Raw genomic sequence first — 15,306 nt, 5'->3', positions numbered from 1 at the left:
CACACACATGTACAAACATATATATATATATATATATATATATATATATATATATATATATACATATATATATATATATATATATGTGAATATATACATATATACATTTACATATACATATATTATATTTATATATATATATATATATATATATATATATATATATATATATATTAATATATATATATAGGGGCCGCGGTGGCCGAATGGTTAGAGCGACGGACTCAAGACTGTCACGACGGCAATCTGAGTTCGAGGGTTCGAGTCACCGGCCGGCGCGTTGTTTCCCTTGGGCAAGGAACTTCACCTCGATTGCCTGCCTAGCCACTGGGTGGCCAAGCCAGCTCAAGTCAATGCCGGGTAAATAGAGATGGTGACTCGATAAAAAAAAACACCAGGCGGAAGGCAATGGCAAACCACCGCTCTAAATTGCTAAGAAAAAATCATGGAAAGCCCATGATCATCAAGGCCGCGGTGGCCGAATGGTTGAAGCGTCGGACTCAAGACTGTCACGACGGCAATCTGAATTCGAGGGTTCGGGTCACCGACCGCCGCGTTGTTCCTTTGGGCAAGGAACTTCACCTTGATTGCCTACCTAGCCACTGGGTGGCCAAGCCAGCCCAAGTCAAGTGCTGGTCCTAAGCCCGGATAAATAGAGAGAATGATTACCTAAAAAGGTACCAACCGGCACCCCTCCGTGGAAAGGAACTGGGGACCCTACCACGTACTCACTCCAAGAGCATCACAACATGAAAACTACAATTAAGTATCATGCTGTGACCACGGCGGCTCAGACATGAAAACCCACCGTTAAAAAGAAGAAATTATATATATATAATCTATATCTATATATATATATATATATTTAAAAATATATATATATTTTATAATATATATATATATCTATATATATATATTTCATTTTTATAAAAATATATATATAATATTATAAAAATATATATAATAATATATATAATATATATATATATTTTTATATTATATATATATAAAAATATATACTATATATAATATATATATAATATATAATATATATGATATATATCTATTTATATTTTATATAGTGTATATATATATTAAATATATATATAATATATATATATATTATATATATGTATGTATATTTATGTATTTATATTGATATATATGTATATATGTTTATATATACATATACATATATATATAATATATATGTATATAAGTGTATGTATGTGTTTATACATATACATATACATATACATATATACATATACATATACATATATACATATATACACATATATATATATATATATATATATATATATATATATATATATATATATATATATATATATATATATATATATATATATATATATAGGTAAAACACCTCATTCATCCATCCCTCTACTCCTATTCCTTCTATACTCAAAATAACTGCAGAACACATCCCCCTTCCCCTCTGCTTCATCTGCATCCTCATCCCTTCTTTCGCCATTTCTCTTCAACTTCCCCTTAGAAACCTTGTGACTCTTTGTCACAACAATCCTCTTCCCTGGATTCTTTCCCTCCTGACTATTTTTCCTGAACCGTTATTTAATCACCCTTAAACTCCCATTTCTTCTTTTGCAGATCCCTTTGACAATTTTTCTTAACCTTTGCACATTTACTCACCCTCTCTGCCCTCATCCCCCTTTCATTGCCACACTATCCTGAACTGCTATATGACCTTCAACATATAGCACATTTATTCATCAACTAAACCCATTCTTTACTCTTTTCACTGCTACACCTCTCCATAGTACTGTACGAACTTTGATGTCTAGCACTTTTATTTTACTTTGTAACCATTAACCCAATCTACACAGATAGCAAGAATACATGCCATGCTGACTGTAATATAAGTTCATTTATTTTATTTTTCACATAAATGGCTCTACAAGTGCTTAGGCACCAAGGATTCAGTTATTAGTTCTATCTCACCTTTTCCTTGATTTTTGGAAAATTTCTTTTGCAGTATAGCATTATCTTTAATGTTACCAAGATTTTAATAATAATTTAATAATCATAATATCAATAAGAATAATAACAGTTATGATATCAACAGTATTAGAAAAAAAAAAATTTTCCCACAATTTCAAGGGTTGGGGAAATAGGAGCGGTCACTAGGCCTTGCTGAGAGACGCCTTGCTGGCTACACACGTTTGTAACAAAATTCACAAGAAATTACCACAAACAGTACATAAATCTGTAGTCATTGGGTAACCATTGTCTAGGCCTCTAACAAAAAGGTCCCATATCAATATCTAGATTGGATCCAGAATAATTGTTATGAAATCAACCTTTTTATCTATGTAAATGCTGTCTGTTTCTTTAAAAATGTGACAGTTGGTTTCTTGTAATAAAGAAAAAAGGTAAATGCTTTAAAATTTTCAACATATTTTGCTTTATATTTCCCCTCCCCCCCAACAGCATTATCTATCTCTCTCTCTCTCTCTCTGTCTCTGTCTCTCTAAATCACATTTTAGTTTTGATGTTTCATAAGCTTTATTTTACATAGCAGGAAATGTAGGTCTATATTTACATTTTATATAAGTACCACACAGTAGGACATCAAAGCTATTACAGTACACATCACATATAAGTGAAAATAGTAATAAAACAGACAAAAATTGCAAATATAAAATAATGAAAATGCATGCTTATCATATAAAACAGTAAGTATGTTTGTGTTTCAGTATATTTATATGTATAAAAAATAAAAATGAATAAACCAGGAGGTGATTGTCTTACATAATATGTAATAGTGTGGGGCCAGTAGGGAGAATAGGAGAGTGTAAATATGAGGGTTTGGCTGCATGAAATAGAAAATAGCACCAGATTTACTATGTCACACTTGCTACCTACCATTCTCAGTTAGAAGAGGTGGGGAATACAACTGCATGACAAACTTAGTAAGGGGAAAGCCTGCAGTGTGAATGGGGGAATTGGGATTGCTGTGGTAGGTGTGGCTGGAGACAACTTGCCAGTGCCGGATTTATTAGTGCTTAATATTTAGTCTTATTCACAGTAAAAAGCTGTATAACAACAGCCCGCTAATTTTTTGACAGCTCATGCACAGTCATGTCATGCACAAAAATGTTACAGGGGTATCCCAAAATGACAATAAAAAAGGATCTGTTCTTGTTTTACCAAAGATGTTATATTTTTGTTATAAGGAAAATTATCAAAAGTTTGCAAGTTTATTATAATGCTAGCTAAATTATGATTTTTTTTTTTCATGCTTGATTTAGTTTATTTAGAAAATAAAAGAAATGATAAAAAACATCAGTGTTCTTTGGAATAAACATTTCAAGTTGTGTGAACTCTTCCATGATCCTAGAATATGGTATGGATGAGCCAGGATTTGTGCTTATGTAACAAAGTGCTTTGGATATCATTGCCCTGTACACTTTCTTCTCACCTTTGTCATTCAACCAAAAGTATTTCCATTTAACATTCATCTTTGGTAAACCACAAAAGAAACACTGATATAATCCACAGCAAACTGTGTATCATCCTTTGTTGTTAGATAAGGTTTCAAAACACTTTCAATACATGTTATGATTATGTCAGTCTAACCTCCTTGACATGTTGTATGGATTGTTTTTTGTGCCGAGCTTTTAGTGTTGGTTGATTATAGGTAATAAGTCAAGTAATGCTCTGGAATATAGATTTTGTATTATTAATCTTGTTTATACTTAGATGGCTTCACAAGTGCTTAGTCACCTAGGAGTAATTTACTAGGCCTACTTTTTTTTTGCATTAGAAAAAATATATATTATAGTCTTACGGTCATTGTCAGTATTAACATTATTATCATTTTTATTACTAATCATTATTAATAATATTTTTTCCTCCTGGAAATTCTTGACATTGAGTCATTAGGTCTGCATATTGACATGCACTCCCAGCATCAATAAGTTAAGCAGGCAGCCAGGTAGTGTGCTACTGGACTATGTAACAGGACCAATATGGTGCAGAAGTTATTTTGCTTGTTCTTCTTGGATGCAATGTCCCTCTCAGTGTTGGTGCATTATATTGGACAAAATTGCTCCTAGTAAGAGCATATACAAAGACTTTTATTAATTCCACTCTCTATGTGTACTAAGTCAATGTGCGTTAGCTATAGATGAGCGGGCAGGTTTGTAAAAAATCCCATTTTTATCTATAGATCTGGTTTGTAACAGAATTTTACATCAGGGCAGGAGGGTTTGTCTTCAGAACTGGTTATTACCACTTTATATTTTTTTCTTACTTTCTGTTAAGACTCACTAAAGTCAAGGCTTCACTATATATTTATTTTTCTTACATTACAAATTCATTAAATAAAAAATCACAGAGATATCAGAAAATGTCTCTGTTGTATAGTTCTTATGCCTTTCCAAGTGTACAATCAGATTTTCAAAAGGTAGATGTCATAATCAGTTTAGTGGACACAAGGTAAGATATACCTTGGGGGGGTAGTCTGTTTGAGCATCCCTAAATATTTGGTTATAAAAATGCATACCATTAATACACATTCATCCTCATAAACATGAGCATGTACATGTATAAGCTTAACACTAAGACTGCATTAAGTGATCATTTTAAACTATTATTCATGTTTACCACTTTAGGCAACTATAGTCCACAGCCTTATCCTCAAGCCTCTCCTCTTCTTTCCTGACAGATGATAGCGAGTGTTTTGATTGTATACATGTACTCACAACATATCATACTTCTTGTGAAATATCAAATGTTTTTTAGGTATCTTCATGCTTTTGAAAAATGTTTTAGTAAGCTTTGAATAGCCATAATTTCTGCATTCAATTTTTTTTTTTTTTTTTTTTTTTTTTTTTTTTTGTATAACCACATTTTTCATAAGAAACCACTTTTTTGATCAGTTTTACTGTTAACAGGGAATCTTTACTGTCATTCCCGATAAGAAAACCAGCAACAATGCTAAGATTAGCACTTTTTTTTTTTTTTTGCTACCTGGGAATGGCTTTGGAATCCTAGGCTGTGGTCAAAGGGTTAAAAATGAAATATTTTCTTGGATGTGAGGATCTGAGATTATAGCCTTTTGTATAAGATTGATAGGTCATATTTCATCTGCATGTGATTTTACTTTTAACTCTTTCACATATAGCCCCATCTGAAATCAATAGTGCTACTAGCAGACTTATTTACCATGCATTTAGTGTGCAAGTCATCCAATGCAGTGAATGTCAAGACTTAAGCTGTGCCCAGTGCAATGTTTCAACATCAGATCATCAAAAAAAAAACTGTCATAAAAAAATATATTTTAATTTCTTAAAGAAATTACTTCATGAATGATAGATATTGGGATCAACTACTTAAAATGATGACTGATGTCATATATATGTAAAGAGGTTAAGCGTGTGAGCACATGAACAGAAAAATCTAAATCTGAGTACATTTCTAATTTTACTTCAGGAGATTAGCAGCCTTTTACCATATCTGTGTAACACAAATAGCTCTTAGACTACCTCACTGTATCTTCTGCACCAGTGACAGAATTTGTGGGATATGGCGAACTGCAGCAGCTGTGGCGATCCTTAGGCAGACTACCGGAAAACCTTGTCAAGATCTATTTGGCACAGATTGCACTTGCACTTGGTAAGGTTTGTAGTTTTTGAAGTAGCTATGATATTGTGAATTGATATTGATATGCTACCATTTATGTATTGAAGAATCAAAATGATTTATGAACAGAAGTAACAAAACTGGCTTGAGAAAGCAATTAATAGCCAGGGACATATGCAAATCTTTAAAATTCTTAAAACATTTACTTAGGTCCTAATGGAAATAGATATACCAGGCAAGAATTTCTTCTATAACCTACTAATTTTTTTTTGTTTAGAAGAAATAATGATACCATTCACTATTGTTATAGTACATCTGATAAGATACTTAAAAGGGCATATGGTGGCAGTCTGCAATTCCCAGTATCATGGACAATAGCCTCAACTATTATTTTTCTTTCCTTATTATTATGTTAACAGATTCTGGCCATTCTTATATATTAATGGATTATGGCCTGATTTCCTTATAAGTAAAGTGTATGTATAGTCAGAATAACAAATCAGATACTGTAAATTTCTTGGGTTGCTACAAGGTATACATTTCTAATTTATGTAACAAAACAAGACTACATTGATTTAATACTATACATTGTAAATTCTACCAATTTACACCTAGTATACCATGACTAAAGGGACTATATTACAGGTTTGGGCCAAAAATTAAAAAAAATATGATGATCAATGACTTCCTGTGTTTTAAAATCCTCATGCATCCTGCAACACACTGGAAAAGTTTTTGTTTGTATACATTGTACATATGAAATTAGACTGTTTTCAGTGTACTGGTGGAAGGCATATTGTGAGGTGTATATGAATTTATTTTCATATTCCATTGTTCTTCAATCCAGAAATATGTACACTTAATTCCTGGTGACATTATCAGGGGAAGCTTATAGTATCTCTCGTAAGATACAAAAAAGTACAATCTATTAAAAGATGTTTATGATTGTATATCTGCTGATGAAATGATGCCTCAGTGGATGGATACAAAATGCAAGTGAATCATTAGATTAGGATTTGCAAATAGTGATCATACCTACTTTGCTGTTACTAAGGCAGTTGCAAGTGTGGTTATGATGCAAGTTATTAAACAATCGTGGAGCACAATTTGCATGACATTTAACTTTTTCATCAACAAAGAAGAACAGTTGCAAAACTAAAATGAAGAATAAGAAATCCGCTTTTGTAGCAGGAGCTATGGTACACGTTTGGTAGATACTTGTCATATTATTTCTTTTTCCTCAGAACATGAGTTTTTACATTTAATATCCTATGGAGCTTTTAATATTATTATTTATTTCTTTGTTTTAATTTTTCACTGAAAATGCATTAAAGTGAATATGGGGGAGTTTAATATATAGTAACTTATAAGCTAATTTAACTCATTGGATTTGATTGACAACTCCCCTAGGTGTGTGGCATGTAGGCCAGGACCATATGAACCTTATTTGCAGTATCAATATTTACCTCCCCTTTCCAATGTTATTACCTCTTTTTCAGCATAAATATTTTGTTGTTTTTTTATCATTTCCCAAAATTCTGTAGTTCTGTGCAGTAACAATAACAATAATTAAAGTATTATTTACCCTTTTATCATCCACCATCACCACACCACCACCCCACCACCACCACCCCCAACCACCCCCACACCCCCCCAACCCCACACCACACCACCACCACCACCACCACAATACCACCACCATACCACCCCCCCACCACCACCACAACAACACCAAACCACCAACACCAAACCACCAACACCATACTACCACCACCACACCACCACCACAACACCAAACCACCACCGCCAAACCACCAACACCATACCACCAACACCATACACCACCACCACACCACCACCATCACACCACCACCACCACCATCACACCCCCACCACCACCACACCACCCCCACACCACCACCCCACCACCCCACACCCCCACCACCAACCACCCACAATACCACCACCACCACCCCATACCACCCCTCACACCCCCACCACCCCCACCACCCCCACCACACCACTGCCATCACACCACCCCCACCACCACACCACCACCACCACACCACCACTACCACACCACCACCACACCACCATCACACCAATACCACCACACATCACATAACCACCACCACCCCCAACCCCACAAAACCCCCAAATCACCCACCACCCCCAACCCCCACACCACTACCACACCACCACCACACCACAACAACACCAAACCACCACCACACCACCACCATCACCACCACACCATTACCACACCACCACCACCACCACACCATCCCCACCCCCACACCACCCACACCACTCCCACCACCACACCACCCCCACCACCACACCACCCCCCACACCACCTCCACCACACCACCCCCACCATCACACCACCATCACCACCACACCACCACCACCATACACACCACACCACCACACCACACACACCACCACCACACCACCACACCACACCACCACACCACACCACCACCCCCCACCACCACACCTACCACCACCACCACTCATACCACACCACACCACACCCACCACCACCACACACCCCCACCCCACACCCCACCACACCAACACCACACAACCACCACACCACTACCACACCACTACCACACCACTACCACACCACCACTACTACACCACCACTACCACACCACCACCACTACCACACCACCACCACCACATCAGGTGGGTGGCACTAATTCCATGATATCACCTCTAGCTAATTCATAATCAACTATCCCTTTGTAATTGTGGAGTCAGATGGGGGTAGGAGTCAGGTTAATGAGGCGGTGTAATGGCTCCCCTTCAGATATGGAATAAATCACTGGCAAGATGGCAACACCCTTAACATGAGAACCTTCTGGCAAAACCAGACATACATTATTTTACATGGGTTACAACATTGATAGGCATGTCAGAGAATAGAGGTGGTATTTTCCTTGATATGGAAGTGTAATGCATCATCTTCCATGGGAAGTTTGGGAACAGAAGGTTGGAAAATGAAGGAGAGGGATGTTGAAAGTAGTAGGGTAAACCTGTATGTTTTTTGGGTTTTTTTCTAACTGCTTTCATTATTTGATTTTACATATGGATTAAAGTCCTTTTCACAGGTACATGTAGCTATTATCAAATTAGCTGTTGTGCAGTCTGGTAAAGGGTTGCCAATTTTGATGTACAAATGATATGCTCCACCATCAATAGTGGTCATTTTCAAGAGGGTTGCAGTTCTCTGTGAGTGAGAGTATTGTCAACTATCTGTCCAGAAACACTATTTTAGCCCAGACTTTTCTTGCTAAGATGTAGAGTCTGGTGCTTACAGGCTCCACTTTGCATTTGTTTTTTAGTTTTACTATTGATAATAGATTACCTCATTACTCCTTGTTTCTGTTCATAATTTGTTTTGGATCTGCTGCCTCTTACAAGTAATTATATTTATTTTGGACAATATACACAAGGGAATAGTTGGATATTCCAGGATGGGTCTGATAAGGGTTTTGTAGAAAATCTATTGTATTTTTCTGCAAATTTTCTTGTTTGAGCTTTGCATACTGCCATTTGGACATTGCTAATCTTTTTCTCGTGTGTAGATACTCTTCCCAAATTCCATGGCATGTATTGTTACTGTATTTTTAAAAGCTATTCTTTTGAGGTCAACTACTATGTCCTTTGGTTTTGTTTTTGAGATACAGCAGTATGAAACTGTTATTATAGGATTTGATCTTCCACTTATTTTCAAATTCATTTATCCATCCTACTTACTTGCTGTCATTCTTGCTAAAGGTCCTTTGAACTTAGTGGGTATGTTAAGATCTAAGTGTTGTCAAGTGTTCAGCTAACATCTGCACAGTTGTATGTAAGCCTTTGAAGTTCATTAGGGTATACCATATAAACTTTTATTCTGTTGATAATCTTTTTTTGAGATCTTGCCAGGTATTTCTAGTAGTGACATTATATTTGTGTTAATCTTCATCTTTCCTGGAGGCCCTTCCTGCCATTGGTATTAATATCAAAACATTTTTTTAATTTGGGAAGTAACCCATCGAAAGAAACCTCCTTAAATGTATTTAATTCCGTGATGTCAACATCTGGGAGATGATGCACTACTGTTTTTCATACACCGCTTTGACTAGATGCTTAGCCATTAAAATTGTTGATTATAGACTTATGTCTTCCATTGATATAGTTCTTGTTAGAGGATTGTTATCATCAAGTCTATTCACATGGGCATCGCTGTGTCTGATATCAGAGAGATAACTGTCAGCCATAGTTTCTTCGTGCAATTGTCATCAGGACCGATTTAAAAAATTCCTTCCCAAAAACTTTGAAATGCCTCTTCTTTCTTCTGGTCATCTAATATTTTATCATGCCTGTTGTTTTGTAAATAAGATGTTTCTTCATGACTGCTTTCCTCTAGATGTCTTACTTTTTTTCTAGAAGTTGTTTACATAATTATACTCATTCAGCTTTATGTTCTAGTAGTTAGTAAATATCCTTTTGCTTTCTTCTTTTACATTCTGTAGTTGCTTGTATTTGCTGCATAAAAGTGGTGTTAATGCAAGGTCTGTGATCTCTAAAATGTTTTTTTAAAGGTAAGGTAGAATTGTGTGTATTGTCTTAGGAATTACTTTATTCATTACATTTTCAGTAGTTGCCTACCAGTTGTTGATTTTGGAGTCAAGTGTATCCTTTGTTAACTGTGTTCTGTAGGCTGCTTCATAAATTATTCAATGTCCCTCTTGAACAGTTCCCATTCTGCACTTTTATAATTAAACATTTCTATTGTAGTTAGTGCTCCTTGTTGGATGATGTATATTCCTGTTTCCTAGTATGACATATGGACAGCCTTGTCCTCTTGCCACTTACATAAGTCTCAAAGTCTAGACCAATGTGTGCAATAATGTCCTGATGGATTAAGGTTACCAGCTCACTGCCCATAAGATGATTGCAATTTTGGTTGAGTGAGTAATGTCAGGTATTCAAATCGGCAATAATGTATGCAGGAATGTTTCTTCTCATCTGAAGTCTAGGTAGCATGTCAGCCATCTCAAGAACCAGACTTACTCAATTTCTTATTAAAACCATCAAGAAGCCTGTGTTTTATATATAATTTAATAGCAGGAGTCTCCTACATTCATTAGGTTTTGTTGGTAGACTTTGTAGCAGAACAATATCATCATTTCCCTGTTTTATAGACAGTGAGAGTTAATTGATATAACAGTGTCTTCTGTGAAATATTTGTTCTTTTGTGCCACTTTAGAACAGTATTCTGAAATATCTTATATTTGTTAATGGTCATTGTATATAGGAAGGAATTATATTGTATCTGGTTCTGCAAAAGATTTTTTGACTGCCTGTTGCTGTTCATTTGTTCGACTGACAATTCTCTTGAAAACTTAATTGCTGACATACTGTATTCTGAAGGTGGTGATTTCATGATCAGTGGGAATATTATGGACTTACTTATATTTGATAATTTTTGCCAGGATAAGTTTTAGAATTTCAGCATGCATTAGTTATGTGGGGATATATCCTATGCTTTCTTCTCTTGCTCTCAGTCTTATCTCTGGCAACCATTGTAATCTTGCCTCATAACCTCTTTTTTTTTTTTTGTCCTTCTTTCTTGGATTGTTCCTCTTTGTGTTCAATCCCTTCCCTTTCATCTTGTGTCGCCATTGTTGGCATATTGTATACATTTAACACTTAGTATGTTGCATGTCTGGGAATCTGACCTTGGGCAAGTTAAGAGAATACATCTCATCAATTGTTGTCTAGAAACTGCCATGTTCCCTATCGCTAGCTTCTTGTGCAAGCAGCTTCTTTTGGTGGGAAACATCTGAATATTGCTTCTTAGTTTATAAGGATTTATAATGATTTCCCCCCCCCCCCATTTCCATTTTGGGCACTTTGTGGCTAATGTTAAGTGAAAAACAGTACAACTTAGGCATTGTTTGATGATTTCCCTGCAATCTTTGTGTGATTGCTCTTTGGAGGCAAATTCTGAACAGGCTTTATAAGTGTCCAGCTGTTTGCAGTCTTAAATTAGGCAGTCATATTTATAATATATATTGCATAGTATGAGATTGATAATTTTTTATTTTTTTTGTGCCATTTGGGTGATTTTGAATCTTATTTTCATGGTAGAAGGTGCATAAGGCAGTTTGATCACTAGTTATATCCTAGCACAAGTTATATTTTTTTATTCTCTTTGTTTCATCAAAATAGGCCTTTTTTTTAGTCATCTACGTAGCAAAAAGTTATTTTTGATTGCCCAAAGCATTGTGCTCTGCTATTTGCAATGGGCGTGTTTTATGTTTTTCATTTTTTTCTAATTCTTGCCATTATGAATCAGTAAAGAGAGATAATGCCAGTCCATATTGCCAGATGGTTGTTTAGCTGACCATTAGCCTGCCTTGTTAGGGTAGTGTTCTGTTGTTTGCTTGTGTTTCTGTACAGCATGATTAGGGTAGGACTAGGGGGCACATTATGATGAGCGGTGGGGGGGGGGGGTACCTTGCTCTGAGGCCTGAGAGGTAGGAGGCTTACTTAGCTTAGAATGTTGATTGATATGGGGAAGTTTTTACCTATGACATGGCTAGAAATTGAGCCCTTGCAGTGGCATAAAAGGGCTTGAGTGCATTGTATACATGGAGGATTTAATTCTGTTATTCTGGGAGCATGAGCTATACCAGTAAGCCAGAGAAACGTGTGGCCCAGGAGGAGGTCCCCAGGGAATGTATGTGATTCAGTAACAATGAATAGGTGAAGGAATGAAATCTCATCCCTTTATACACGTGTGTATTTGTGTGTGAAAATGTATATTTACGTATTCATATATGTATATGTATTTATCTAGCTATTTATAGGTATATATATGTATATACATAAATGGGTGTATAGTATGTGTATGTATAATATATATGCATAATACACACACACATACACACACACACACACACACACACACACACACACACACACACACACACACACACACACACACACACACACACACAATATAATATATATATATATATATATATATATATATATATATATATATATATATATATATATATATATATATATATATATATATATATATATATATATAGACATGTGTGTGTGTGTGTGTGTGTGTGTGTGTGTGTGTGTGTGTGTGTGTGTGTGTGTGTGTGTGTGTGTGTGTGTGTGTGTGTATGCATATATGTAGTCGCTGAAAAAAAGTATCTTTACACGAGAGTAGATGAGCCGAAACGACCGTTAGGAGTTGATTCGGAAATGTTGGTACTTCATCTGTTCCAAGCTCGAAACAGATGAAGCTTCATAATGCATTCGGATAGTGTTTAGGAGTTGATATGACAAGGGCCTCGTATCATGCCAATATTATGGAGACCTCGTAGACCATTCATAGCGTCATAATTACGCTTTACTCTGAGCGACTATCAAGAGCCGAAATATCAAGATTAGGCATTTCAAAGTCAACCGTGAGTCTGTGGATCCAGCGACACCAAGCAGTTGTATCCACAAGAGACAAGGCCAGAGGTGGGCGCTCTAGATGCACGACGGAGGAAGATGATTAAGTAAATATTCAAAACTATAAATCAATGTGCCATATGAAAAACAAAGAAGAAGCTTGCATTGAAGTGCAAGAATATCATGAGCTAATGAAAACTATTTAATAATCAGTGGCAACACCCCTTACATTTTACTGGGTTTGAGAAGGGGTGTGGTTGGTAGTTAGTTACATGTCCCTTTACCGTAAGTCATTTTCGTAGTTATATAATTTCATTATTTATTTTCGTTTTTTAACATTCCATAACTACAAGGGATGTGAACCCTTTTATGTTCTGCTCGCAACAGCAGGCAGACTGTTAGAAATCACTGGGCAGTTTGAGTGGATACACAGCAGCAGTGCAGGTGCGCCAGATTTATGGGATATGTCTACGTGGAAATCGTGGATGAGATATTTCTACCATCGGTGAGGGCTATGGTAGTCCCTGAGCCAGAGCCAAGTTACCTCGTCCAGTTGAGGATAACAGCCCTATCCACATGAGCAGTGTCGTGAAGGCGTGATTTTGACAACACCCGTGATCACACTGCCACATCCACCCAAATCGCCAGATCTCTGTCTCATTGAGAATGTTTGGGCAGCCATGGGCAGAAACTTCCCCTAGATCGTATCGTCATATCGTCACTGCCTAAGCAACTATGGCATGGGAGCGACTGCGCTTTGCAGACGGACATTAGTTAACAGCGGCATCCATACCATGTAGACTTAGCAGTGTTCGCCAAACTAGTGGTGATAACATGAAGTTTTAAAAGTATTATACATTTCAGAATCCTAAATTTTTATATGTAGCCTAGTGAATTGATTTTTTGTTAACTATTTTAGGGGAATATCTAAGCTATAACCGAATCTAGTAACTAGTAAATAAAAGTTAAAAACTGTGGCCCTTGGTGGTTGTTGGGGGGGGGGGCAAACCCAGTTCCCCACACAAATGATGCACCTGCCAGGCATACCAATATGAAGTTGAGCTCACAGCACTTTTCAACCGCTGTCGTCGTCTTATCTCATTGTTAAGTCAGAAAGAGCAAATATATTTTTTTCTATTATATAAACATATATTTATAATATATATATATGTTATATGTATATGTAGATAATATTAAATATACATTTATATATAGGCGCTTGGAACATCCGGTCCTTGCGGCAGGATGAGCGGTTACCTCTGCTGTCGCGGAAACTGAAACGACTAGGAGTTGAGGTGGCTGCGCTGCCCTCTCAGAGGTGAGAAGACCTGGTAGTGGCACGATCAGTGTGGGTGGGTATACCTACTACTGGTCGGGCCGCAGCATGGTCACCACCTCCAGGGTGTAGCCATAGCCATCTCCAGTCGACTTCAGCCCTCGGTTGTTGAGGTGACACCGGTTGATGAGCGTATTATGGCATTGAGACTGATGCATGCTTTTGGCTTCATGTCTCTTATTGCTGTATACACTCCTACCGATGTATATAAAACTGATGTGAAAGAGGCGTTCTACCCAAGGAGGAGATCGAAGGCCATTTCTTGGTAAATGACCTAAGGCCTGCCTACCAAGCCCTGAGAAAACTGAACCCTGAGCCCTCCTCACAGATGACTGCAGTCCGATCAGCAGATGGACGGATCATCTCAGATCATGCTGGGGTTCGTGAACGTTGGGCTGAGTATTTTGAACAGTTGTACCAGGTAGACCCTCCAACAGTTAGCTTGGATGCAGGCGATGTCTCAGTGCCTGTGCCGGACCCACCCATCAGCGAGGAACCTCCTACCCTAACAGAGGTTAGGCTGGTGATTTCCAAGCTGAAGAGTGGGAAAGCTGCAGGCATATGTGATATCCCTGCTGAACTGCTAAAGGCTGGGGGTGAACCTATGGCTCGGGGCCTGCAAAAAGTCCTGACTGCCATTTGGCAGTCTGGTACCATTCCCCCTGACCTGCTGAGGGGCATGGTCATCCCTCTCTGGAAGGGGAAAGGGGATCGTTGGGAATGTAGCAACTACCGTGGCATTACACTGCTCAGCATACCAGGCAAAGTTCTCGCCCACATTCTTCTGAAACTGATCAACATCCACCTACTGAGGCATCAGAGACCGGAGCAGTCTGGATTTACTCCTGGCAAGTCCACGA

At 37.3% G+C, this 15,306-nt stretch overlaps 1 protein-coding gene across 1 annotated transcript in view; it reads left to right on the top strand.

Annotated features, from left to right (window-relative positions):
* LOC119576385 (serine/threonine-protein kinase S6KL-like) overlaps positions 1-12,977 on the top strand; it is a 26,363-nt gene extending 13,386 nt beyond the window's left edge. The window contains exons 5-7 of the mRNA XM_037924051.1: positions 5,554-5,661; positions 10,789-10,793; positions 12,957-12,977. Coding sequence (XP_037779979.1) covers positions 5,554-5,661; positions 10,789-10,793; positions 12,957-12,977 — 134 coding nt within the window. The remainder of the gene's footprint in view (positions 1-5,553; positions 5,662-10,788; positions 10,794-12,956) is intronic.
* The last annotated feature ends 2,329 nt before the right edge of the window (positions 12,978-15,306 follow it).

The sequence above is a fragment of the Penaeus monodon genome, chromosome 1 (assembly GCF_015228065.2).
Source record: "Penaeus monodon isolate SGIC_2016 chromosome 1, NSTDA_Pmon_1, whole genome shotgun sequence".
Taxonomy (NCBI): Eukaryota; Metazoa; Arthropoda; class Malacostraca; order Decapoda; family Penaeidae; genus Penaeus; species Penaeus monodon.
This window is presented reverse-complemented; position numbering and strand designations above follow the sequence as displayed.